Here is a 27,266-nt window from a genome sequence, read left to right as displayed (position 1 = left end):
ATATGCAAATAAGGCTGAAGAGCTATTTGTAGATCTGAAACCACTGTCACTCCAGCTCTATTCCCCACCCAGCACTGGCTCCTGCTTGACTGGCTCCTCCTTTGCTTGAAGTCACACATCATAAAGGCTGTCACTCAAGCAGGAGGGGGTTGTGCTGGGTGAGGAATAGAGCTGGAGTGACAGAGGCTTCAGTCTCATTTGATTATTAATTCAAGCATACATTTCTCATTATTGGAGGTACGGACTGGCCGTGTAAAGGTATTGCTGAACTTGTCTTTTAAAGAGTTACATATGTATATAAATAGTTTGGGGTTTCAAATCCAGCTGATAGATTCCCTTTAAATGGGATATCTGGGACTTATCAAAGGCATGTAGTTGTTAACAGAGGCAACTACCTGTCTTTAGTACCTGGTGCTGGTCATGGACCACTCCTGCCAGAGATTCAGTTACTCCCTGTCAACAGAGCAGCAGTTTCTCTTCTTGATGACAGGGCGGGACTACGGGTGTCATGCTGATTGACAGCCAGCTTCCCCTTATTAGGCAGCGGGAGCCGACTGTCAATCAGCATGACACCCGTAGTCCCGCCCTGTCAACAAGAAGAGAAACTGCTGCTCTGTTGACAGGGAGTAACTGAATCTCTGGCAGGAGTGGTCCATGACCAGCACCAGGTACAAAAGACAGGTAGTTTCCTCTATTAACACCTACATGCCTTTTTTTCTAAAGTCCCGGATATCCTCTTTAATGTCTCAGGTGAAACTCTTTTAAATCCTTTTCTGTATCTGTACTATATCACTTTAAGGCTATGTGCCCACATTGCATTTTTTAAGCGTTTCCGCAGCATTTTTCCGATGTGGAAACGCTTAAGAAACACATCCCATTAATTTTAACTGCATTCCGTTATTGCTGTGCCCATGCTGCGTATTTTTCCGCAGCAGAATCACATCGCGGTAAAATACACAGCATATTCATTAATTTTGTGGAATTGCGCCGATTCCGCTGCCATAGACTTGTATAGGAAAACGCTTGGAAAAAACGCGACAAAAACGCTTGAAAAACGCAACAAAAACGCATCAAAATCTGCATGCGTTTTCGTTGTCAAGGGAATGCGGTTTTGATGCAGAAAAATCTGCTTCTATTCTGCAACGTGGGCACATAGCTTAAGGGTTAAGAAGACTAAATGAATCCTTCATTTATATATTTGTATAGAACTTGTGTAGAGAGTGTTGTGTAGCTAAGATTTGGAATGAAATGCTATTGGTGTGGTCATTTCCGGCGTGACGTGACCCCACAGTGTTATACTTTTGACCAGGAACAGGTGAAGAGAACGTTTAGCAGTTTCTAAGACCCAGAGGGAAATTAACGTTCTCGCAGCCACACTTGGAAAGAATAGCTCTCATTATTTTCCATGTATATTTATTTTGACTCTCCTAATCCTTACGCTGATATGATCCTTTTAATAAACACATTACGTTCCAGCCCCTGAAGATGGTCTCCCGTGGGCAGCGATTAGAGGGTTAGATAACAATTTGACAAGTTGTTTTATATAATGGAAAGTGACCGCTAAGCTCATATGTTTTCATTTCATTTGTCTAGACGGCTCACTTATCTTTTTTTCTCCCCTCTCGGCTCTAGACTATACTACTTTGCGAGACTTGATGACCATTTTCCACAATAGTTGGGGTGCACATAAAAGACTGGCTGCGTTTTGGGCTTTGAGACTCGTGGAATGTTATTGAGAAGGTGGAATAGCCGAGTGCTTTGTGCGACATTAATCAGCGCTCTGCTGGCAGCCGCTATATCCCTGTTATTCATGAGCATCTCCTTTACATGTGATTAATCATAGTGGTGCTCCGTCTCTGCAGTCATATTCAGGAGTGGGCTTTCTGATATAGTAAAGTATTTTTCCTTTATTACCGTCCTTTATTTGTTTAGCTAATTGACCTAATGGAGGAAGGATGCTCAGTCTGGGCTGCGTTATCCAACCCAGACAGCTCATACCCTGATCATTACTTACAACAGTAGGGCTTTGTGCTGTGCTTTACATGATTGTACTATGGTTATGAAATATGCCACTAGTGCCAGTGTAGAGAACAGTGGACACAGGGCAAATGTCTGAGAACATCCACTGTCCAGGGTGCTCAATCTGGGCTAAACGATGATATCACTAGTGCCTAATACCAGTTCCCTGCTGCATCAAAGGCACAAAACTTGGTAAATTGGTAAATTGCATCTTATCATCATATAGCACTTGTAAGAGGATAAGACTGGGGATTGTCCGGTCCATATCCATAAGTTTTCAATCACACTGGGTGACTGCAAACTTATGAATCCCCCCAGCACACGTGCTGTGCACTGTGGGGATTCGACAACATCTGAGCCGGGACTGGAGGATATGTATAAGTTATACATACTCCTTGCCAGGGCCCATCTAGTGAGCATGGCCTCGCTCCATACACTTGTATAGAGTGAGTCCGCACCTCGTCTACTGACGTGGCCATCCTGTAGGTGTGTATGGAAGCAAGGCCGCGTCCAGTATGTGTAACTCATACCTACCTTCCGGTACTGGGTCAGGAGACGACTAATCCTCGCAGTGCACAGTGCACAGTGCCGGCGCTGGGGGAATCATAAGTCTGCAGTCACACAGATTGACTGCAGATTTATCTATTTGGACTGGAAAACCCCTTTAAACCCATGGAGGCCTATCACCAGAAGGATGGCGCAGTTATACAGGCAGACTTGATTTTGGTCCCTAGAAGCTTAAAGGGAATATACAGTATAGTCAGAAAATGATCTATTGTTTAAATCAGATTTCTGCGTCACATGTAGGTTTAAAACATTTTACTGGTGTCTTCTTCATATCACAATCTGTATGAAAAACACGGGTAATCTTAGAATTTTCACACTTGTCATTTGGGTTATTTTAGTCTCCTATTTCCTGTTCTTTAAGGAAAATGTTTCAGCAGTTTCATTATCATCCCAGACAGGATAGAAATAACAGGTAGCGCCTCTATATGCAGCTGTTAGTTCCGGAGCCACCAATCTTAATAGCTAATGTCACAGCTAACCCTGATCCCCCTCCCTTCACAATGACCTTTGCACATGCTCATTAGAAACTTTAATACAAATAATAGGGTCTATTGCTGATAATGTGCACATTAGTCTAGAATACCTTCAGTGGCCAGTATCAGTTTTTCTTGGCCAATCACTGGTCTTAAAGATCTCATATTGTCCACTTTGTCACAACTGCTCCTATTGATTGCCTGCGAAGGTCATGTGCTGTAATTGTGAATTCACAGTCAACAAAGACCTAGGGCAGCAGCGCTGTTGTGTGTATAAAAATAAAGATGATTATTATTATTATTTTTATTATTATTGCAGGAGGTGAGTAAGGCCAATTTTGTGATTTCTAGATAGAGCAAGCTTGTGCACTAAAAAAAACCTTGGAAAAACTTCTTTAACTTTACTGTGGGCTGAGTTTACCTTATGGTTACAGCCCTGACACTTGGTAACACATCTTTGAAACTCGGGCGTCAGGAAGGCAGGGGTTTTGTCTTGCTCTCTACTTCTGCTTAGGCTTGGCTTGTAGGTATCCGAACACTGCCCACAGTTGGGAAGCCTTACAAGACTTGTCCAGTCTTCTGGTAAAGGTCTGCAGTAACTCTATGTGGCTGCAGACTTCTGAGTCTTGACATTGAGTGGTGCGATGTCAGGATTCCCCGGTGTTGCCAGTGAGAGCAGGTGAGCACTTGATCACAATTATGCAATTTGCATACATGCGGTCATATGCCAACTAGATATTGAGAGAAGCCAGGTATGACTAGTCAGAATGTGACCATGTGGCCGGAAGTATAAAAATCACAAACTTGTGGTCACTTGACCGTTCATTCTCACCAGCAATACCAGGGAATCCTGACAGGGTGCCCTTGCATGCTCTCAAGATTCAGATGTAACTCCAGACAACCCCTTAAATATTACACACAATTCTCTGAAAAGGGCAAAACGGTGGCTCAGTGGTTAGCACTACAGCCTTGCAGCGCTGGAGTCCTGGGTTCTAATCCCACCTTGGACAACATCTGCAAGGAGTTTGTATGTTCTCCCCGTGTTTGCGTGGGTTTCCTCCAGGTTCTCTGGTTTCCTCCCACATTCCAAAGACATACTGATGGGGCTCACAATCTAAATTCCCTATCGGGGACAGTGATGATAATGTGTGCAAAAACTGTAAAGCGCTGCGGAATATGTTAGCGCTATATAAAAAAATAAAGATTATTAATAAAGGTTATTAATGAAGATTATTAAATAAAGGTTAATGTTGTCAGGCCCAGTAGTCAGCGGACTAAACCTCTGCACACTATACTGCACATAAGACTCCCAGATACAGCACTATATGTAGAATAAGCTCCTCTCTACAATGGAGCCATCGTTGCCACACTACGGGATGTGACCAGATATTCCACCTGATCATTATAATTTGTATTAACAATAGAATTTGTATGTATTCAGTGCAGGAATGGTTTACCTTAGTTCAGAATTCATTGGAAGTAGACCAGAATTTTGACTTTTCTGCAGATGGCCAAATCATGTAACCCTTCTAATTGTCTTCTGAAGAGGCTTGTGTGTTATAGTAATGCATCATAAAAGTAGAACGAGATGGCAACCTGAAGTAAATCCCCAGCTTACTTCTGCTGTTCGAGCACCAGTGAAACGCTTAGTGCTCTACTTTGTGTTGCCGCATGGTGTGAGAGGAGAGTGAGTCTGAAGAATGCTGTCATCACTCTTTTTTTTAGGTGGACCACTCCCTATTAAATAAAACAAAAATAGCTGAAATCATTTAGAAAAAGTACTACTATATGTGGCATAGCTTAGCCGAAGTGTTTCAGGGATTAGGTTTTTACATTTCATTGCTACCCAATATTCAGTGAAGGGTCAATGAACTAATCTGTGTTTACTATGTGTGAACGGCTGCATAGCGCTAATCTCCACAATATGTGACATGTCTTACTTTACTTTGTCCATCTTAGTCATTGTAGCAAGTGTTAATGGTTCATGCAGCGAACAATTGCTTGTTAGGGAAATTTGCTAGATTTAAGGTCTGATCACATAAAAATACCTATGAGTGACACTTCTCTTTTTATATTAAAGCCTACATGAGGTGGAGGCGGGAGCGGGACAACATTTACAAGATGGCCTCTCGGTTACTGGCAATGTGGGTAATGATGTCACTGAAGTCTTCAAGATATCAGGTAACTTAATGCACAATATGAGTACAACATGAAGATCATGCATATGGCTGCCCCTACGTACGGCACCAGAGGGATGCATGACCTGTAGGCCCTCAAAGAGGTTTGGTTCCAAATGCCATTTCTTGTTCTACACCATGAATATGATACAGTGTGCATATAAGGTTGAAATGAAGTACAATTTTCTAATATTCTGAGTTTCGGTATAACCTGTTCTTTAATCATTTAATCCTCTGCTCTTTCTGGGATTTTCAGTCCAGAGGGCGGTCCTATCAGTGACTAAATGCTACCGCAATATTCACATTTACACAAAGAAAGCTGTCAATCACTCATAGGACCACCCACTGGATGCAAAATCCCAGAAAGAGCAGAGGAATAAATTAATAAAACCCAGATTATGCCTGATCTTTTCTCACAAAACTATTTATCAGTCTCAGCTCTTCCTGCTCTATAACATGGCGCCACTGCATTGTCATGGTGACAAGTTCCCTTTAAGTAAGCTTGTGGCTTATAAAAAGCATGGTTAAGCTGGAATCTGCCTGCAAGATGCCGATTTTGGGTTTCGATGACAAGTCAAACGCTTGTCTTCAAGCTCTTTCTGACCAATCTTCCATACATATTCCTGATTCCAATAGACAGAGATCTGTGCCATAGTGTTATGTGACATTTTCATTGCTTTTCCTGATTTGGAGTAATGGCCAAAATGAACAGCCCCTACCACCACAAGAAACTCTGCAGTGCAATTATAGACAAAGCTAATTTTATGTTTGGGTCTGATCACTTTCCAACTGGAAAATGATGTTTCATATGAAGACTACTGAGGCAGTTGTTACCGTAATCAAATCCTTTGGCGAGCCTTGTCAGATCTCTGTGTCCACCAGATCTTAATGCCAACTCTTCCTTATTAAAATAATGCCAGTCTCAGTCTCCTTTTATGATATGCTGAATACTAACAGTTTCATGGCTTAAATCAAGATATACAATCTTCAAAGCAAACGGTATTGTACCTAATTGTCATTGCGATGGCACACTTGGCCATAGCGAGGTGCCAGAAAATTGCACTACTACTGTTACACACAAGGTAATGGATTTGAAATCCTTTTAATAAAGGAGAATCCTCTTCCGTGTAGCATGATCCTGTCTTTCTTTCTGTTTCCTCAAGGTGATCAAGTACAGTCACTAGATTAGGGGGCAGAAGGAACAGCGGTAAACCTGACTGCAGCATCAGACTACACAGATTGTTTGTTTGTAGCCTGTAACTATGGAGACAGATTTGTCTGTATAGGAGTAGTGTGCACCAAATATTAGGGTATTTTTTATAACAATTTTTTTGTTAAATTGTTATTTTTTAATCTTACTCTACATGCATCAGCACAATACATATGCTAATTTGTAGAAAAATTAGAATTCTTACTTCAAAGAAATTATTTACCTAAATGTATTTTTAGATCAATCTAACTATTAATAATCTAGGCCTAGATTGAGAAAACTGCCTCAGAAACTAACCCAGTTTATAGTCTGTCAAGTACAATCCCCCCAAAAAACAGCAGTATCCTAATCTTATTGTAACCTTAGGGGCAAGACTGCTTTGCATTGTTTATTTTGTCTGTTAGACCCCATTAACAAGTGTCAGAGTTTCTAGTATATACTTTTGTGGGTTCCTGATGAAGGAGTCATAGTACTCCGAAATACGTTGAATAAAGCCACTTTTTCATCTGAATATCCAATTGGACTTCTGTCTTTCAAGCAGCGCGGAGTTAATCCACCTTTTTATCCCTTTTTTTTTTCTTTTACTCTGGCTGGTCATGAGGAGACCGGTGGATCTGCAGCAGCTAATATTTCTATGAGCCTGTGTTTGGGCTCTATCTGGTGTGTAAAATCTAATTAGAGGTATCTCTTAATACCCAGATAAGACCCTATTGCGCTTTTACTTTTCTTCCAGCTTTTTATTCAGAGTTTCTAATATGTCTTATAATTTTTGCATGGATAAAACATTTTACCATTAGAGATGAGTGCAAAATATTCAAATTCGTCTGCTCGTGTTTTTTCCCGGAAATTCGATTCACAAAGAAGATATTGTCTTCGAATTTAATGTCCATTATTATACTCTTGGGTCTCTAGAGTCCAGAGCATAATAAACGTGATATGTAAAAAAAATAGTGAAAATCCTTATACTCACTTTACCCCTCACCTCTAGGCCAGGGAGGGTTGTGCGCATGTGCCCGCAAGGGTCGCTACGCACTTGATGACCTCATACATCTCGCTGTGGGACGCATGGCGCAAACCTGGAGGTCTCGGCCTACCAACCGAGGCCTGGGGATTTCACCACTGCAGACTATGATCCTAAGTTCGAAGACATGATGAACCGGAACGGTGGCGGTGAGGAGTTCAGGGGCTGGAGATGTGAGTATAAGATTTAAAAAAAAAAATTCTTTAACATTTTGATGGCATTTTTGTGGTACAGAAAAACAGCAAAAAAGCCTTTTGATTTGAGGACCAAACTTAGAGTTTGTGAAGAGAAAGGACTTTTCTTTGGCTCAAAGAAAAAATTGAACAACATATATGGACGGTAAAAACGGACACGCAGACCAAAAACAGAAGAAAGTTGGATCCAGCACACTGATGAAAATTGGTTTATTTTCATCTGTGTACGTGAAATGTGAATAAGATGGAAGGCATCGTTCACACATTGTGGCCAAGTTGCATTTTTTTGGCTGTGATTGCGGTAGAACTGCAATGTTTTTGATGACATTTTAGAAAATCATGGTAATGTGTTTTGGGTGCAATTGCAAAAAAAAAATAAAAATACAACACAGATGCAACATGTGAACGCAGCCTTATTGTTTGTTTATCAGGTTTTCAAAAACTAAATGAAGGTGTAAAACCTCTTTATGGAATTCTCAAAATCAAAGTCATTTGATAAATACGTATTCATACACATATCATAAAGGGCAGCTGTCAAAGAAAATTGGTGCACACCACAGAAGTGAAAAGTAAGGCAGTTTATGAGTCAAAAAGCATATTTCGATCACTCTCAGAAGGACTTTGTGTTGACTTTTATGCAGTCTGTTCTCTTCCCCCTCGATTGTTGACTGTCTGAGTCTAAGCATCCCCTCCTGACATAATTTTCTCTGAATGCTGGTAGAGAGGCAGACTTTTCTGGTTGGTTGGAGAGTTGAGCTCATTGGAGCCCCAGGATAACCTGCCTGCTGTATTGCTCAGAACACAATCCAGATATGAAGTCATAAATTGAAATTGCAGGCGTTATGAAACTGAAGAGGAGAGGCTAATGAGAGGGCATACAGAGTTAAACAGAAATTCAGTGATGAAACCATCTTTATACCTCTAGAAGCCATAAATTGCCCATATGCACCTGCTGCCCATATAGTCTACACAAATAACTTTTTAACCCCTGCAGCTTAGACTATATTTTCACTAAACTTTCATTGGCCCATTAGACTTGCAGCTTTGGCTGTGTGCAGTGTATGCCTCAAGAAGCTTTGTTTCATTTATAAGATTAGCCATATTTGTCAACTCTCCCAGAAAGTCCTGAGGCTCTTGGAAAAAAAAGGAAGCCACCATAATCCTGAAAGAGTTAACAATCCTTTTGGTTTCTACAAAATCTTCCTAGAAAGGAAGTGCTACCGATCTGGTTCCCAGTAGGCTGTATGGGACTGCTGGGGTATCAACTGTCCGTTTTATTTTCTCAAACATTTGCACTTCTCATGCACTGTGCCCTTCTCCCTTTAAGGGAGGGAGACCCTCTCTCTTTCCCTGGCAGTAAGCATGACACTGTCTTGCCAGTAGTGCCGCCAGACCTCCTGTACTCACAGAAGAGTTGGTAGCTTGCCAGTGTACAATGGAAAACTTCCCAGAGGGTTGTGATCCACCCAGAGCATTAGGGTAAAGAAGGGATTTGGGTTTCCAAAAAGGACTCGGTTTAAAAAAGACAGGTCCTGAAAATGATTCAGCTTTTATATTTTTGCATACTTTTCTCATTTATTAAAAAGTTGGGTCTACAATGAAACTTCTATCATGTATGTCACAGATTTAGACCCCCTCTTTGAACCACACCCAAACCCAAGGCCACGTGCACACCTTGAGTATCTGGTAAGTTTTATACCTCAGTATTTGTAAGCAAAACCAGGAGTGGAGCAGCAGATTGAGAGTAGCCAGGACCCCAGGCAGTTTAGAAGGCTTGGGCCCCCGCAGGTATCTGATGTATCACGTGACACGTCACATGATTCCCTTTCATAGATCATGTGATAGGTCATGGAAGTAACAGACAGGTGCTCTGGTGCACATCTCTAAATGGAAAACGACAGAGATAGCAGCATGTGTAGCATGCTGCACACATTTTTCACTTATGTACAGCACTATGCATAATTTAGCGCTATACATAATAGAGCCGGGGTGGGAGATTAATTTTCCGAAGGGGCCACATGAGAGACCGTGACTGCTGTGTGGGCCGAAGCAATAGGCTAAATTAATACTGTTTAATATTAATATGAACTAATGATTTATATATTTTTTAATATTAATTGTGTTACATAATATTGTGCAGAATTAAGTATGCTGACATCCCCCTATATACACTATGAACCCCTACATAGCCCACTACATACAATATGAGCCCCTACATAGCCTCCTCAATGAACAACCAAAGCAATCAACCTATGGGGCCTTTATACAATGGGGAAAAAAAGTATTTAGTCAGCCTTGAGGCTTGAGTAGTTCACAACTATGAGATTCAAAATCAGAAAACAAATCCAGAAAATCACCTTGTCTGATTTGGCAAGATTTATTTTGCAAATTATGGTGGAAAAAAAGTATTTGGTCATTAACAAAAGTTCATCTCAATATTTTGTTATAGTACCTTTGTTGGCAATGACAATGGTTAAACATTTTCTGTAAGTCTTCACAAGGTTGGCACACACTATTGGTGGTATGTTGGCCCATTCCTCCATGCAGATCTCCTCTAGAGCAGTGATGTTTTGGGCCTGTTGCTGGGCAACACGGACTTTCAACTCCCTCCAAAGGTTTGCTATGGGGTTGAGATCTGGACTCCTTCATTGCCCTGGCGGTGTTCTTGGGATCATTATCATGCTGAAAGACCCATCCACATTTCATTTTCAAAGTCCTTGCTAATGGAAGGAGGTTTGCACTCAAAATCTCACGATACATGGCCCCATTCATTCTTTCATGTACAAGGATCAGTCATCCTGGTCCCTTTGCAGAGAAACAGCCCCAAAGCATGATGTTGCAACCCTCATGCTTTACAGTAGGTATGGTGTTCTTTGGATGCGACTCAGCATTGTCTCCTCCAAACACGATGAGTTTTGCTTCTACCAAACAGTTCTACTTTGGTTTCATCAGACCATATGACATTCTCCCAATACTCTTCTGGATAATCCAAATGCTCTCTAGAAAACTTCAGATGGGCCCAGACATGTACTGGCTTAAGCAGGGGGACACGTCTGGCACTTTAGGATCTGAGTCCCTGGCGGTGTAGCGTGTTACTGATGGTAGCCTTTGTTACGGTGGTCCAAGCTCTATGCAGGTCATTCACTAGGTCCCCCCGTGTGGTTCTGGGATTTTTGCTCACCATTCTTGTGATCATTTTGACCCCACAGGGTGAGATCTTGCGTGGAGACCCCGATTGAGGGAGATTATCAGTGGTCTTGTATGTCTTCCATTTTCTTATTATTGCTCCCACAGTTGATTTCATCACACCAAGCTGCTTGCCTATTGCAGATTCAGTCTTCCCAGCCTGATGCAGGGCTACAATTTTGTTTCTGGTGTCAAGCGACAGCTCTTTGGTCTTCACCATAGTGGAGTTTGGAGTGTGACTGTTTGAGGTTGTGGACAGGTGTCTCTTATACTGATAACAAGTTCATACAGGTGCCATTACTACTGACTAGTGCGCTAGCACTTTACATTATGGGTAAGTGCACTTGATATGAGTTTATCAAGCACAGATATGCATGCCAATCTGTTACTGTCTTTTCCACACACTAATCTACCTCACAATAGCAATACCTCTCAGCACAAGCACTTTATGTGAAGTGTATGATATAGTTCGGCTGTATACGCTAATATTCGCATAGTGAGAGCTGCTGTCTATACTGTACTTTGTATTGACGTGTACTGTGGAATTGTCTTTACCTTACTCATTTCCCAAATTCCCTGGACATTTATTGTGGATCCTACTTTTATCAACCTCTATGTTTATGTTCTGATTTATTTACACTATGTATTATTGTATTAATAAAATGATGTTAATTTTATGAAGTCAGCACTCCATTCTCCTTCTCGTTTAGCTGATAGGGATGTACACTCACTGGCCACTTTATTAGGTACACCTGTCCAACTTCTTGTTAACACTTAATTTCTAATCAGCCAATCACATGGCGGCAACTCAGTGCATTTAGGCATGTAGACATGGTCAAGACAATCTCCTGCAGTTCAAACCGAGTATCAGTATGGGGAAGAAAGGTGATTTGAGTGCCTTTGAACGTGGCATGGTTGTTGGTGCCAGAAGGGCTGGTCTGAGTATTTCAGAAACTGCTGATCTACTGGGATTTTCACGCACAACCATCTCTAGGGTTTACAGAGAATGGTCCGAAAAAGAAAAAAAATCCAGTGAGCGGCAGTTCTGTGGGCGGAAATGCCTTGTTGATGCCAGAGGTCAGAGGAGAATGGGCAGACTAGTTCGAGCTGATAGAAAGGCAACAGTGACTCAAATCGCCACCCGTTACAACCAAGGTAGGCCTAAGAGCATCTCTGAACGCACAGTGCGTCGAACTTTGAGGCAGATGGGCTACAGCAGCAGAAGACCACACCGGGTACCACTCCTTTCAGCTAAGAACAGGAAACTGAGGCTACAATTTGCACAAGCTCATCGAAATTGGACAGTAGAAGATTGGAAAAACGTTGCTTGGTCTGATGAGTCTCGATTTCTGCTGTGACATTCGGATGGTAGGGTCAGAATTTGGCGTAAACAACATGAAATCTTTGGGATGTGGAACGGGAGATTCGCATCAGGGATGTGCAGCCGACAAATCTGCGGCAACTGTGTGATGCCATCATGTCAATATGGACCAAAATCTCTGAGGAATGCTTCCAGCACCTTGTTGAATCTATGCCATGAAGAATTGAGGCAGTTCTGAAGGCAAAAGGGGGTCCAACCCGTTACTAGCATGGTGTACCTAATAAAGTGGCCAGTGAGTGTATACTGTGAGCCCCAATGGGGACAGTGCCTATAATGTTTGTAAATTGCTGTGGAATTAATGGCGCTATATAAGTGAGTAAATTAAATACCGGCAAATACATTTTGGAACACTTTTGCAGAGCACCTAATGACACTCCTACTTAAAGGGGATCTGCCCAGTGACAGACTGCTGTTAGAAACATTCTTACCCTGCACTTCATTTAGATACATTTCCTGAATAAAATATACAAAAGCTTTTTTCTATTGATTTGTCATTTTATGTAATGGTATATTTAAAGTCTGGCCTTTTTGGAGAGCTGAGAACACACTAGATCTTGAAATTCTAAATCTGTTCATCACTATAAATACATGTACCGTATTTTCCGGCGTATAAGACGACTTTTTAACCCCCGAAAATCTTCTTAAAAGTCGGGGGTCGTCTTATACGCCGGGAATCGTCTTGTACGCCGGTGTATATGGTGGGTGGGGAGGGGGAGTGATCCTGATGACGAGGGGGCGTCTCACAGGAAAGTGAGTAATCCTCATTACCTTATCCTAGCGGTGCAGCGTGGGGGTGTCAGTGCTGGGAGCGGCTGTGTTCTGGTGCGGCGGCTCCTCTTCTGTGTGGGGCCTCTGTGCTGTGGGGTGGCGGCGGCAGCGGCGTATCTTTATCCAGTTGGGGCTCCTCCGGCATCTCCTTAGCCCTGGAGGCCCCGCCGCAACTCCATCGGTGCAATGTGGTGGCCTCCGGGAAAATGGCCGCTGCTCAGATTCAGATCTCGTGTCCCGAGATTTCGGGACGAGATCTGAATCTGAGCAGCGGCCATTTTCCCGGAGGCCACCGCATCGCACCTATTGAGCTGCCTCCGGGAAAATGGCCGCTGCATTGCACCGATGGAGTTGCGGCGGTGCCTCCAGGGCTAAGGAGATGCCGGAGGAGCCCCAACTGGATAAAGATATGCCGCCGCCACCGCCACCCCACAGCACAGAGGCCCCACACAGAAGAGGAGCCGCCGCACCAGAGCACAGCAGCCGCCGCACCAGAGCACAGCAGCCGCCGCCGCCACTCCCAGCACTGAGACCCCCACGCTGCACCGCTACGATAAGGTAATGGGGGATACTCACTTTCCTGTGAGACGCCCCCTCGTCATCAGGATCACTCCCTCCCCCCCCCCAAAAGGCACATATTCACCGGCCCTATAAGACGACATAGGGTGTATAAGAAGACCCCCGACTTTTAAGAAGATTTTATATTTTAACTGGTAAAGTTGGGGGGTCGTCTTATACGCCCAGTCGTCTTATACGCCGGAAAATACGGTAGTTATTATTGTCGTGCCCAGTATCCCATTGTCTATGATGTCTAACATGTTCTGCTTTTGATGACTATTATTCTATTTTCCCTGAAAGATTCAGATCGTCCAACAAATTCACCTCCTGCCACTTTTAATCCTTAAAATCAAACTAGCTGCCAGAAAATTGATTAAATTTAGACATACTGTCAATTTTAATAACATCTGCTAACCTAATCTGTTTCAGAACTTATATTTCTACCAGACTGAGAACTTTCCATTATACACTTCTCTCACTGCCTCGCTAGCACATCGTTATTTTTTTCAGCTATGTATGGGAATATTAGGTCTTATCAGCCGTCTGAGAAGTTCAGCGCTATATAAAATAACAGAAAAAACGATCTGTTCAGAAGCGTTTGTGACTTTTGCTAGAACAATTATACGTTTCTTCAATGACCTAGATGTAGTATCTTAGTGAAAGACACAAGCTGATTTCCCCACATATGGATAGTATAGTGGTGTTTATATCATTAGCTTCTGTTCTGCTAAAGCAGTAAGGAAGACATGGAGCCCATGTGGTATTAACCGGTGCCATCGCTTCCGCCTCTCTCATTTCACAGCGGAAAGGCTGCTGTTTTTTCTGCATGCTATATCCTGGCTTATTTCCCACCTTTTTGATATATAGGGCAGATATATAAAGGCAACATACTTGGAACGAATGCTCAACGCTTAGATATCCTGTGCTTTGAAATATATATCCGTATATCACTTCTTCAAGCTTATAGATGTTTAGAAAGTGAATTTTAAAGGGAACCTGTCATGTCCCCCGTGCCCCCAGAACCACCAGCAGTAGTGTCTGCATATACTGTATAAATCCCCTGCCTAATAATCTTTAGAAAAAGTATTTCTAAAGTCCGCTTATGTAAAGTGCTTTGACTAGTCAATGGGGCGTTAGTGTCCCCAGACTAGTCATCCCACTTAGATGTTATCACGTCCCTGTGGGCATGATAACGTAACTTACAAGCGCTGGCATCATCGCTAGCGCTATACTTACCTCGCGCATGCGCGCTTCTTCTTTCCCTCAATGCATTAAACTTCTGAAGTTTGATCAGTTTGAGGAATGTCCTTTTGTGTTCCAGCATGTCTGTGTGCCAGGGGGGGCAAAGCTATGACCATAAAGGCATGGTTGGGTGAGTTTAGTGTAAAAAAACTGACTGGCCCACACAGAGCTCTGACCCTAGCCCCATTCAACACTATTGGGATGAACTAGATTGGATGAAGGGGTATAAATTCACACATCCTTAATCCAAGAAAATGGAATAATGGAGACGAAATTGTTCCCTGCAAAATGAGGACCAAATTCATATTAATGACTATGGATTTCGACTGGGATGTCATTGAAGCTGTAACGAATGAAAACGGAGGCACAGATGGTGAAATTCACATTCGTTTTTATTGTCCGAGGGGCTCCGAAGGGGCATGACTACGTGAGCCCCAGACACCCATGGTAAGTCCCCTCGAACAGGGTCAGAATGGGATGCCTGGGGGACACGGGTGCTACCTCCAGTTAGACCCCGGACTCGTGGTAGCTGACCCAGCGGGACAGACAGGCAAGCAGGGTTAGCGGGTGACATAGAGCTAACCGGTGGGTACCGGGGGTACGGGTAGAAGCTGGTTTCAGTGGTACTGTAGTTGTCCAGAGGTTCTGGTAACTGAATGGCAGGACGAGCCGGAACTGGAGTAGGCAGATTGGAGATCGTCCAGGAAAGCCAGGTAACGGGTAGCAGATAGTCTGTGGAGACAAACAGTGTAAGCGGAGCACTGGCAGAGAACTTCAGAAACAGAAGCACATGCTAGCAGGAACCGGAAGATAGCAACTGAGGATACTTGTTGCTCTGGCACCCTCCCTATGGTGGAGGGGCTAGAAATAGTGATCATTAACATGCCATTGGTCGGAAGCACTTTTTGGAAAATGCGTGCTGTCTCTTTAAGAGATCGGGAGCGAGCACGCGTGCGACCTAAGCACACAGCCCGAGGACCTGCTGGCTGCATGCCAGGAAGCAGAGGAGGAAGGAGAAGCAGAGGCCCTGTCAGGACAGCGTGGAGCCGGCACAGTGCTGGAGTCCCCACGGGGACCCCGCGAAGGTTCAGGGACCGGACCGGGTGTAACAAAAGTTCCTATATGTGCAACGTGTAGGTGTCCCAATACTTTTGTCCATATGTTGTATGTATACTAATAATATTTATACATTAAGTTACTTATATTCACATAAAGAAAAGTAAAACAATGGTGCAGAGTTTTCCTTGGGTAGTAAGTTTTTTTTTTAATATAAATCTTGACCTTGTTTAACTGAATGATGCATAAGAAGCCAATTCTAATACCTCTAATTGCTAAACTGCCTTATGGGGTGTGGTGCAGTGAACCCTGTTACAGGTAGGGAGCGCTGCATGGTCTCCCCAGAATATGCTTGGAGGCGTATTGAAGCCATAGCAATGCATGGCAGTCACAGGCATAACTTTGGTGATAAGACAAAGTCTGGCGTTATTGTGAATGGCCGGTTTGTGTGTCGCAGAGGAAGACACTCTGCACTGTGAGCCTGAAGTAAGGATGTTCTGGGACCTGTAGTCCTACAAGTAAATTTTGTTATTTAACCCCTTCCCGACCTGTGACACAGCGTATGCGTCATGAAAGTCGGTGCCAATCCGACCTGTGACACATATGCTGCGTCACAGAATGATCACGTTCCTGCAGATCGGGTGAAAGCGTTAACTCAAATTTCACCCGCCCTGCAGGGACAGGGGGAGTGGTACTTCAGCCCAGGGGGGGTGGCTTTTCCCCACATGGCTACAATTTGTAATATTTCACTTATGAAACTTGGTGAAATATTACAATCCAGCCATGGCCGATGCTGCAATATCATCGGCCACGGCTGGAGACCCCGATCTGCCCCCGCCACCGACTGACAGCGGTGATCTGCCACCGCCGTCAGTCTTTCCTCCCCTCCGTCCTGTCCTCCGCTTCCCTCCTCTCCCCTCCGCCCCCCCGTCCTCCCCTCCACCCCCCCCGCTGTCCGATCCCACCCCCCCATACTTACCGAGCCCCGGTGTCCCTTTGACTTCTCCTATGGGCGCCGCCATCTTCCAAAATGGCGGGCGCATGCGCAGTGCTCCCGCCGAATCTGCCGGCAGATTCATTCCAGGTACATTTTGATCACTGTGATAGGTTCTATCACAGTGATCAAAATAAAAAAAATAGTAAATAACCCCCCCTTTATCACCCCATAGGTAGGGAACATTGTTATGATTTTCCCAATGGCAGGGAAATCAAAATAACAACGGACTAGCTCTCGGGTGATGGGAACTAAAGTGACCGTGACCTGAACCTGACACGACACTGGAAGTAGCCGGGGAGTGTTTCCTACGATGCCCTAGACACCACGCGCCAGCCGGAGATCTAACTACCCCTATCAGAGGAATATACAGGCCTGCCTTACCTCCAGAGATGAACCCCAAAAGGAGATAGCAGCCCCCCACAGATATTGACGGTGAGTCAAGAGGAAAAGACATACGTAGGATGAACAGCAGATTTAGCACAGTGAGGTCCGCTTACTAGATAGCAGAAGTACAGGAAAGAGTCACTTCACGGTCAACTTCAAAACACTACTCAAAAACACCATCCTGAAATTACTTTAAAACTCCAGTGACAACTCATGCCACTGGAGTGGCAATTTCAGTCCACGAGAGCTTCCAGCTACAGAGAGTCACATTGCAAATAGCTGGACAAAAATAGCATAAACTAGAAACAAAATTCAACTTAGCTGAACAGGATCTTGAGGCAGGAGAATGCAACAGAATGCTACTGATACATTGTTGGCCGGCATCAGACCAGCAGCCAAGCAGCCTTAAATAGGAAACTCCCCTAATGGGTGTCAACAGGTGATCAAGGATAGAAGAAGGCAAATAAGTGGCACTACCATAAAACACCACCGGGGGAGCCCACAAACAGAATTCACAACAGTACCCCCCCCTTAAGGAGGGGGCACCGAACCCTCACCAGAACCACCAGGGCGATCTGGATGAGCACTATGAAATGCACGAACCAAATCAGGAGCATGAACATCAGATGCTGTCACCCAAGAATTATCCTCCTGACCATAGCCTTTCCACTTAACCAGATACTGAAGTTTCCGTCTGGAAACACGGGAGTCCAAGATCTTTTCCACCACATACTCCAACTCACCCTCAACCAGCACAGGAGCAGGAGGATCAGCAGACGGAACAACCGGCACCTCATACCTCCGCAACAATGACCGATGAAAAACATTATGAATAGTAAAAGATGCTGGGAGGTCCAAACGAAAGGACACAGGATTGAGAACCTCCAGAATCCTATAAGGGCCGATAAACCGAGGCTTAAACTTAGGAGACGAGACCTTCATAGGAACAAATCGAGAAGACAACCAAACCAGGTCCCCAACACAAAGACGAGGACCGACACGCCGATGACGATTAGTGAACTGTTGAGTCTTCTCCTGGGACAACTTCAGATTGTCCACAACCTGTCCCCAAATCTGATGCATTCTATCAACCACAGCATCTACTCCAGGACAATCCGAAGACTCCAATTGACCGGACGAAAAGCGAGGGTGAAACCCTGAATTACAAAAAAATGGAGAAACCAAAGTGGCAGAACTGGCCCGATTGTTAAGGGCAAACTCTGCCAATGGCAAAAAATCAAGCCAATCGTCCTGATCAGCGGACACAAAACACCTCAAGTAAGTCTCCAAGGTCTGATTAGTACGCTCAGTCTGGCCATTAGTCTGAGGATGGAATGCAGACGAAAAAGACAAGTCGATGCCCATCCTGGCACAGAACGCCCGCCAAAATCTAGACACAAACTGAGTACCCCTGTCAGACACTATATTCTCAGGAATACCATGCAAACGCACAACATTCTGAAAAAATAGAGGGACCAGCTCAGAGGAGGAGGGCAATTTGGGCAAAGGTACCAAGTGAACCATCTTGGAAAAACGGTCACACACCACCCAGATGACGGACATCCTACGAGAAACAGGAAGGTCAGAAATAAAGTCCATAGAGATGTGCGTCCAAGGCCTCTTAGGAATAGGCAAGGGCAACAACAACCCGCTGGCCCGGGAACAGCAGGGCTTAGCCCGAGCACAAACATCACAAGACTGCACAAAAATACGTACATCTCGAGACAAGGAAGGCCACCAGAAGGACCTAGACACCAGATCCCTGGTGCCAAAAATTCCAGGATGACCTGCCAACGCGGAAGAGTGAACCTCCGAAATAACTCTACTGGTCCAGTCATCAGGGACAAACAGTCTACCAGGCGGACAGCGATCAGGCCTATCCACCTGAAACTCCTGCAAAGAGCGCCGCAGGTCTGGGGAGACAGCTGACAATATCACCCCATCCTTCAGGATGCCAGTAGGTTCGGAATCACCAGGCGAGTCAGGCTCAAAACTCCTAGAGAGGGCATCCGCCCTCACATTCTTAGACCCAGGCAGATATGAAACCACAAAGTTAAATCGAGAGAAAAACAACGACCAGCGCGCCTGTCTAGGATTCAGACGCCTGGCTGACTCAAGATAAATTAGATTTTTGTGGTCAGTCAAGACCACCACCTGGTGTCTAGCACCCTCAAGCCAATGACGCCACTCCTCAAATGCCCACTTCATGGCCAAGAGCTCCCGATTTCCAACATCATAATTTCGCTCAGCGGGCGAAAACTTTCGAGAGAAAAACGCACATGGTCTCATCACTGAGCAGTCAGGACCTTTCTGCGACAAAACTGCACCTGCTCCGATCTCGGAAGCATCTACTTCAACCTGGAACGGGAGCGAAACATCAGGCTGGCGCAACACAGGAGCAGAAGAAAAGCGGCGCTTAAGCTCCCGAAAGGCCTCCACAGCCGCAGAGGACCAATTAGCAACATCAGCACCCTTCTTGGTCAAATCAGTCAAAGGTTTAGCAATGGCAGAAAAACCCGCTATGAATCGGCGATAGAAATTAGCAAATCCCAAGAATTTCTGAAGACTCTTTAGAGAAGTAGGTTGTACCCAATCACAAATAGCCTGAACCTTAACAGGGTCCATCTCCATAGATGAAGGGGAAAAAATATATCCCAAAAAGGAAATTCTCTGAACCCCAAAAATACACTTTGAGCCCTTCACAAATAGAGAATTAGCTCGTAAAACCTGAAAAACTCTCCTGACCTGTTGAACATGAGATTCCCAGTCCTCCGAAAAAATCAAAATATCATCCAAATACACAATCATAAATTTATCCAGATATTCACGGAAAATATCGTGCATAAAGGACTGAAAAACGGAAGGGGCATTCGCGAGACCGAAAGGCATTACCAAATACTCAAAATGGCCTTCAGGCGTATTAAATGCGGTCTTCCACTCATCCCCCTGCTTAATCCGCACCAAATTATACGCACCACGTAGATCGATCTTAGTGAACCACTTCGCCCCCTTTATGCGAGCAAAAAGTTCAGTCAGTAAAGGTAACGGATACTGGTATTTAACTGTAATCTTATTCAGAAGTCGATAGTCGATACAAGGTCTCAATGAACCATCCTTTTTACCCACAAAGAAAAACCCTGCCCCCAGTGGAGACAAAGAGGGGCGAATATGACCCTTTTCCAAAGATTCTCTGATATACTCCCGCATAGCAGTATGTTCAGGTACAGACAAATTAAACAAGCGACCCTTAGGAAATTTACTACCGGGAATCAACTCAATAGCGCAGTCACACTCTCTGTGAGGAGGGAGAGAATCAGTTTTAGGCTCCTGAAAGACATCATAAAAATCTGACAGAAATGCTGGGATCTCAGAGGGAGTAGATGAAGAAATGGGAACCAAAGGTGCATCCCCATGAATCCCCTGACATCCCCAGCTCAGCACAGACATTGATCTCCAGTCCAAGACTGGATTATGAATTTGTAACCATGGTAATCCAAGTACTAATACGTCATGTAGATTATATAACACAAGGAAACGAATAATCTCCTGATGGTCTGGGGACAGATGCATAGTCACTTGTGTCCAATATTGTGGTTTATTGCTAGCCAAAGGTGTAGAATCAATACCCTTTAAGGGAATAGAAACCTCCAGAGGCTCTAAATCAAACCCACAACGCTTGGCAAAGGACCAATCCATGAGACTCAGAGCGGCGCCAGAATCCACATAAGCATCCACAGTAACAGATGATAAAGTACAAATCAATGTCACGGACAAAAGAAATTTAGACTGCAAGGTACCCATAGAAAAAGATTTATCAACCTTTTTATCAACCTTCTTTATGCGTTTAGAGCATGCTGATATAACATGAGCTGGATCTCCACAATAGAAGCACAACCCATTTTTGCGCCTGTAATTCTGTCGTTCGCCTCTAGACAATACACTATCGCATTGCATATGCTCTGGTGCCTTTTCAGAGGTCACCGCCAAATGATGCACAGGTTTTTGCTCAGAAGATACCGCCATATGGTGCACAGGTTTTTGCTCAGAAGATACCGCCATATGGTGCACAGGTTTTTGCTCAAAAGATACCGCCATATGGTGCACAGATTTTTGCTCAGAAGATACCGCCATATGGTGCACAGATTTGCGCTCCCGTAAACGCCGATCAATCTGGATAGCCAATTTCATGGCATCATTCAGACCTGTAGGCACAGGGAACCCCACCATGACATCCTTCACGGCATCAGAGAGACCTTCTCTGAAATTAGCTGCTAGAGCGCACTCATTCCATTTAGTAAGCACCGACCATTTACGAAATTTTTGGCAGTATATCTCAGCTTCATCTTGCCCTTGGGAAAGAGCTATCAAGGCTTTCTCAGCCAAAATCTCTAAATTAGGTTCTTCATAAAGCAACCCCAAAGCCAGAAAAAACGCATCTACATTTAATAACGCAGGATCCCCTGGCGACAATGCAAATGCCCAACTTTGTGGGTCACCCCGCAATAGAGAAATAACAATTTTAACCTGTTGCGCAGGATCACCAGCAGAGTGAGATTTCAGAGACAAAAACAATTTACAATTCTCTCTGAAATTCAAAAAACGGGATCTGTCTCCGGTAAAAAATTCAGGCATAGGGATCTTAGGTTCAGACATCGGAGCACGTATAACAAAATCTTGTAAGTTCTGGACCTTTGTAGCCAGGTTATTCAGACCTGCAACCAAACTCTGTGGATCCATGATTCAAACAGGTGTAACCAAAGCCATTCAGAGATTAAGAGGAGAGGAAAAAAAAAAAAAAGGCTGAAGACTGCAGTTTAAGCAAGGAGTACAAATAAGCACTAAGGTGCACTTTCCAAACACAGAAGGAAAAAAAAACCTTTTCATATCCTTTCCTGCTTTAGTGCATAGTTTTAACACATGTGGGCCGGCCAAACTGTTATGATTTTCCCAATGGCAGGGAAATCAAAATAACAACGGACTAGCTCTCGGGTGATGGGAACTAAAGTGACCGTGACCTGAACCTGACACGACACTGGAAGTAGCCGGGGAGTGTTTCCTACGATGCCCTAGACACCACGCGCCAGCCGGAGATCTAACTACCCCTATCAGAGGAATATACAGGCCTGCCTTACCTCCAGAGATGAACCCCAAAAGGAGATAGCAGCCCCCCACAGATATTGACGGTGAGTCAAGAGGAAAAGACATACGTAGGATGAACAGCAGATTTAGCACAGTGAGGTCCGCTTACTAGATAGCAGAAGTACAGGAAAGAGTCACTTCACGGTCAACTTCAAAACACTACTCAAAAACACCATCCTGAAATTACTTTAAAACTCCAGTGACAACTCATGCCACTGGAGTGGCAATTTCAGTCCACGAGAGCTTCCAGCTACAGAGAGTCACATTGCAAATAGCTGGACAAAAATAGCATAAACTAGAAACAAAATTCAACTTAGCTGAACAGGATCTTGAGGCAGGAGAATGCAACAGAATGCTACTGATACATTGTTGGCCGGCATCAGACCAGCAGCCAAGCAGCCTTAAATAGGAAACTCCCCTAATGGGTGTCAACAGGTGATCAAGGATAGAAGAAGGCAAATAAGTGGCACTACCATAAAACACCACCGGGGGAGCCCACAAACAGAATTCACAACAGAACATAATAAAATAATGAAAATATATTTTTTTAAATTTTTCCACTAGGGTAAGGCCAGGTTCACATTGCGTTTTAGCGGTCCGTTAGACGGACTACATTACACTGCGGCATAACGCGGTGTAACACAGTCTGTTAACGCCGCCATTAAGCCCTATGGCAGACGCATCACTAGCGCACGCCCACAATGGGCATGCGCTAGCAATGTGCCGTTATTGAGTGACGGACCCTGGAACGCGGGCTGCAGCGTTTCCGGGTCCGTCACTGCTAGCGCAGAATGCGCATGTGTTGAATGGGCTGCTGTTAACACAATGTGAACCTAGCCTTAGGGTTAGAGTTAGGGTTAGGATTGCAATTAGGGTTAGGGTTAGAATTAGGGTTAGCGTTACAATTAGGGTTAGGGTTAGAATTAGGGTTAGGGTTGGAATTAGGGTTAGGGTTAGGGTTAGAATTAGGGTTAGAATTAGGTTATGTGCACACGGTGCGGATTTTGCTGCGCATCCGCAGCAGATTGGCTGCTGCGGATTCGTAGCAGTTTTCCATCACGTTTACAGTATTATGTAAACCTATGGAAAACCAAATCCGCTGTGCCAATGGTGCGGAAAATACCGCTCGGTATTTTCCGCAGCATGTCAATTCTTTGTGTGGATTCCGCAGCATTTTACACCTGTTCCTGTATAGGAATCCAGCATACTCAGGACAAACTGGACAGCAACTCTTGGGGTCCATTTGCTCTTGTTACCCTTGTGAAAATAAAAAATTGCGGGATAGAAAATAATTTTTGAGGAAAGAAAAATGATTTTTTATTTTCACGGCTCTGTGTTATAAACTTCTGTGAATCACTTGGGGGTTCAAAGTGCTCACCACACATCTAGATAAGTTCCTTGGGGGGTCTAGTTTCCAAAATGGGTTCATTTGTGGGGGTTTCTACTGTTTAGACACATCAGGGGCTCTGCAAACGCAACGTGACGCCCGCAGAACATTCCATCAAAGTCTGCATTTCAAAATGTCACTACTTCCCTTCCGAGCCCCGACGTGTGCCCAAACAGTGGTTTACCCCCACATATGGAGTATCAGCATACTCAGGACAAACTGGACAACAACTTTTGGTGTCCAATTTCTCCTGTTACCCTTGTAAAAATAAAAAATTGCAGGCAAAAAATCATTTTTTTGAGGAAAAAAAAAGATTTTTAATTTTCACAGCTCTGCATTATAAACTTCTGTGAAGCACCTGAGGGTATAAAGTGCTCACTATGCATCTAGATAAGTTTCTTGGGGGGCCTAGTTTCCAAAATGGGGTCACTTGTGGGGGAGCTCCAATGTTTAGGCACACAGGGGCTCTCCAAACGCAACATGGTGTCCACTAATGATTGGAGCAAATTTTTCACTCAAAAAGTCAAATGGCGCTCCTTCCCTTCTGAGCCTTGCCGTGTGCCCAAACAGTGGTTTATTCCCACATATGAGGTATCAGTGTACTCAAGAGAAATTGCCCAACAAATGTTAATATCTATTTTATCCTGTTGCCCATGTGAAAATGAAAAAATTGAGGCTAAAAGAACTTTATTGTGAAAAAAAGTACTTTTTCTTTTTTACGGATCAATTTGTGAAGCACCTGGGGTTTAAAGTGCTCACTATGCATCTAGATAAGTTCCTTGGGGGGTCTAGTTTCCAAAATGGGGTCACTTGTGGGGGAGCTTCAATGTTTAGACACACAGGGGCTCTCCAAACGCGACATGGTGTCTACTAAAGATTGAAGCCAATTTTTAATTCAAAAAGTCAAATGGCGCTCCTTCCCTTCCGAGCCCTGTCGTGCGCCCAAACATTGTTTCCCCCCCCCACATATGGGGTATCGGCGTATTCAGTACAAATTGGACAACAGCTTTCGGGGTCCAGTTTCTCCTTTTACCATTGGAAAAATAAAAAATTGTTGCTAAAAGATCATTTTTGGGACTAAAAAGTTAAATGTTCATTTTTTCTTTCCATGTTTCTTCTGCTGCTGTGAAACACCTGAAGGGTTAATAAACTTATTGAATGTGGTTTTGATCACCTTGAGGGGTGCAGTTTTTAGAATGGTGTCACTTTTGGGTATTTTCAGCCATATAGACCCCTCAAACTGACTTCAAATGTGAGGTGGTCCCTCAAAAAAATGGTTTTGTAAATTTTGTTGTAAAAATGAGAAATCGCTGGTCAAATTTTAACCCTTATATCTTCCTAGCAAAAAAAATGTTGTGCTGATGTAAAAATTGTGCTGATGTAAAGTAGACATGTGGGAAATGTTATTTATTAACTTTTTTGTGTCACATAACTCTGGTTTAACAGAATAAAAATTCAAAATTTGAAAATTGCAAAATTTTCAAAATTTCAAAAATTGCAAAATTTTCAAAATTTGAAAATTGCAAAATTTTCAAAATTTTCGCCAAATATCCATTTTTTTCACAAATAAACGCAAAAATTATTGACCTAAATTTACCACTAACATGAAGCCCAATATGTCATAAAATAATCTCAGAATCGCTAGGATCCGTTGAAGCGTTCCTGAGTTATTACCTCATAAAGGGACACTTGTCAGAATTGCCAGAAATGGGCAGGTCATTAAGGTCAAAATAGGCTGGGTCTTGAAGGGGTTAACAAGGGGGGCTGGCAGGGCTAGTTCTGAGAGATGAGCGGGTCAAACTAGCCACACACACACCTCCCACCTATGGGAGTGGTTACAAGTATGTAATGTGACCAGGGTGTGGGACACATGGTTGAGAGTGCTTGGACCTGAATATTCTGTGCTGTAGGTCCTGGAAAAGCCTATGTGTTGGGAGTGCTATCTCCCTGAATAGCATGTGGTGGGGTTTTGGACCTGGTGGCCTGGGTGTTGGATGAGCGTCCTGAATATCACCCGAACAGGTGAAAGACGCCTTGGTGTTGTGAATTTGGATTCTGGGCTCCCCCGGTGGCCGCTTGTGGAATTGGACTTGTCATCCTCTTTCCTGTTTCACCTGGTTCCATCAGTAGTGGGTGTCGCTATTTAAGCTCATTTCTCTGGTGGTTTCTTGCCGGTCAACAATGTTATCTGATGCCTCTCAGTGCTTGTTCCTGCTTCTAGACTACTACTAGATAAGTTGGACTTTTGTCCATGTTTTGTTTTGCCTATTTGTTCCAGTTCACAGCTGAAGTTTTGTTACTGTGTCTGGAAAGCTCTCGTTGATCAGGGATTGCTACTCTGGCGTTATGAGTTAATGCCAGAGTTTAAGGTAATCTCTGGATGGTGTTTTGTTAGTGTTTTTCTGCTGACCATGAAAGTATACTATCTGTCTTCTGCTATCTAGTAAGCGGACCTCAAATTTGCTAAGACTATTTTCCTGCTGCGTTTGTTGTTTCATCTGAACTCACCGTCATTATATGTGGGGGGCTACTGTCTTCTTTGGAATATTTCTCTAGAGGTGAGCCAGGTCTTATATTTCCCTCTGCTAGCTATTTAGGTCTTAGGCCAGAGCTGGGCATCTAGCGATAAATAGGAAATGCTACCTGGCTATTTCTAGTTGCGCGGCAGGCTTAGTTCATGGTCAGTATAGTTCCATCTTCCGAGAGCTTGTCCCTCTATAGGCTTGCTATGATCTCTGCCTGCAGAGATCATGACTGTTTGACCGGCCAATAAAGTGTTAAAGACCCAGGTTTAGAAAGGAGAGTTATAAGAAGTCTGCTGGAATTTTTTTTTTTTTTTTTTCCTCCAGTCTGCCTTGCTGCAGTCTTTTTTTCTCTCTCTCCTCCTAATCTCTGTATGGCTCTGTGTGCACCTGACAATAATGGATCTCCAGAGTGTAACTGCGGGTTTGAATAATCTCATCACGAAAGTACAAAATTTACAAGATTTTGTGGTACATGCTCCGGTATCTGAGCCGATAATTCCTTTGCCGGAGTTCTTCACAGGGAATAGAGCTAGCTTCCAGAATTTCCGAAATAATTGTAAGCTTTATTTGTCCCTGAAGTCTCGTTCAGCTGGAGACCCTGCTCAGCAGGTTAGGATTGTGATTTCCTTGCTCAGGGGTGACCCTCAAGATTGGGCCTTCTCATTGCCAGCAGGGGATCCTGCGTTACGCGATGTGGATGCGTTTTTTCTGGCCTTGGGCTTGCTTTATGAGGAACCTCATTTGGAACTTCAGGCAGAAAAAACTTTGATGGCACTATCTCAGGGGCAAGACGAAGCTGAAGTTTTCTGCCAAAAATTCCGTAAATGGTCTGTGCTTACTCAGTGGAATGAGTGCGCCTTGGCGGCAACTTTCAGAGAAGGTCTCTCTGATGCCGTTAAGGATGTTATGGTGGGGTTCCCTGTGCCTGCAGGTCTGAATGAGTCCATGACAATGGCTATTCAGATTGATAGGCGTCTGCGGG

At 43.9% G+C, this 27,266-nt stretch overlaps 1 protein-coding gene across 4 annotated transcripts in view; it reads left to right on the top strand.

The window, feature by feature from the left end:
- The window catches only part of ADAMTSL3 (ADAMTS like 3), a 793,440-nt gene that overhangs the window by 83,520 nt on the left and 682,654 nt on the right, over nucleotides 1-27,266 (top strand). For 2 of the 4 annotated variants that reach the window (XM_077263637.1, XM_077263634.1), the window contains exon 2: nucleotides 5,140-5,240. In XM_077263637.1, the coding sequence (XP_077119752.1) occupies nucleotides 5,145-5,240 (96 nt within the window). In that variant the 5' untranslated portion in view covers nucleotides 5,140-5,144. Of the gene's footprint in view, nucleotides 1-600; nucleotides 751-5,139; nucleotides 5,241-27,266 lie in introns of those variants that run through there. The other 2 variants (XM_077263636.1, XM_077263635.1) reach the window with 2 other exon arrangements.

This window comes from Ranitomeya variabilis, chromosome 5, assembly GCF_051348905.1.
Source record: "Ranitomeya variabilis isolate aRanVar5 chromosome 5, aRanVar5.hap1, whole genome shotgun sequence".
Taxonomy (NCBI): Eukaryota; Metazoa; Chordata; class Amphibia; order Anura; family Dendrobatidae; genus Ranitomeya; species Ranitomeya variabilis.
Note: the sequence above shows the minus strand (reverse complement) of the source record. Positions and strands in the feature narration are given on the sequence as shown.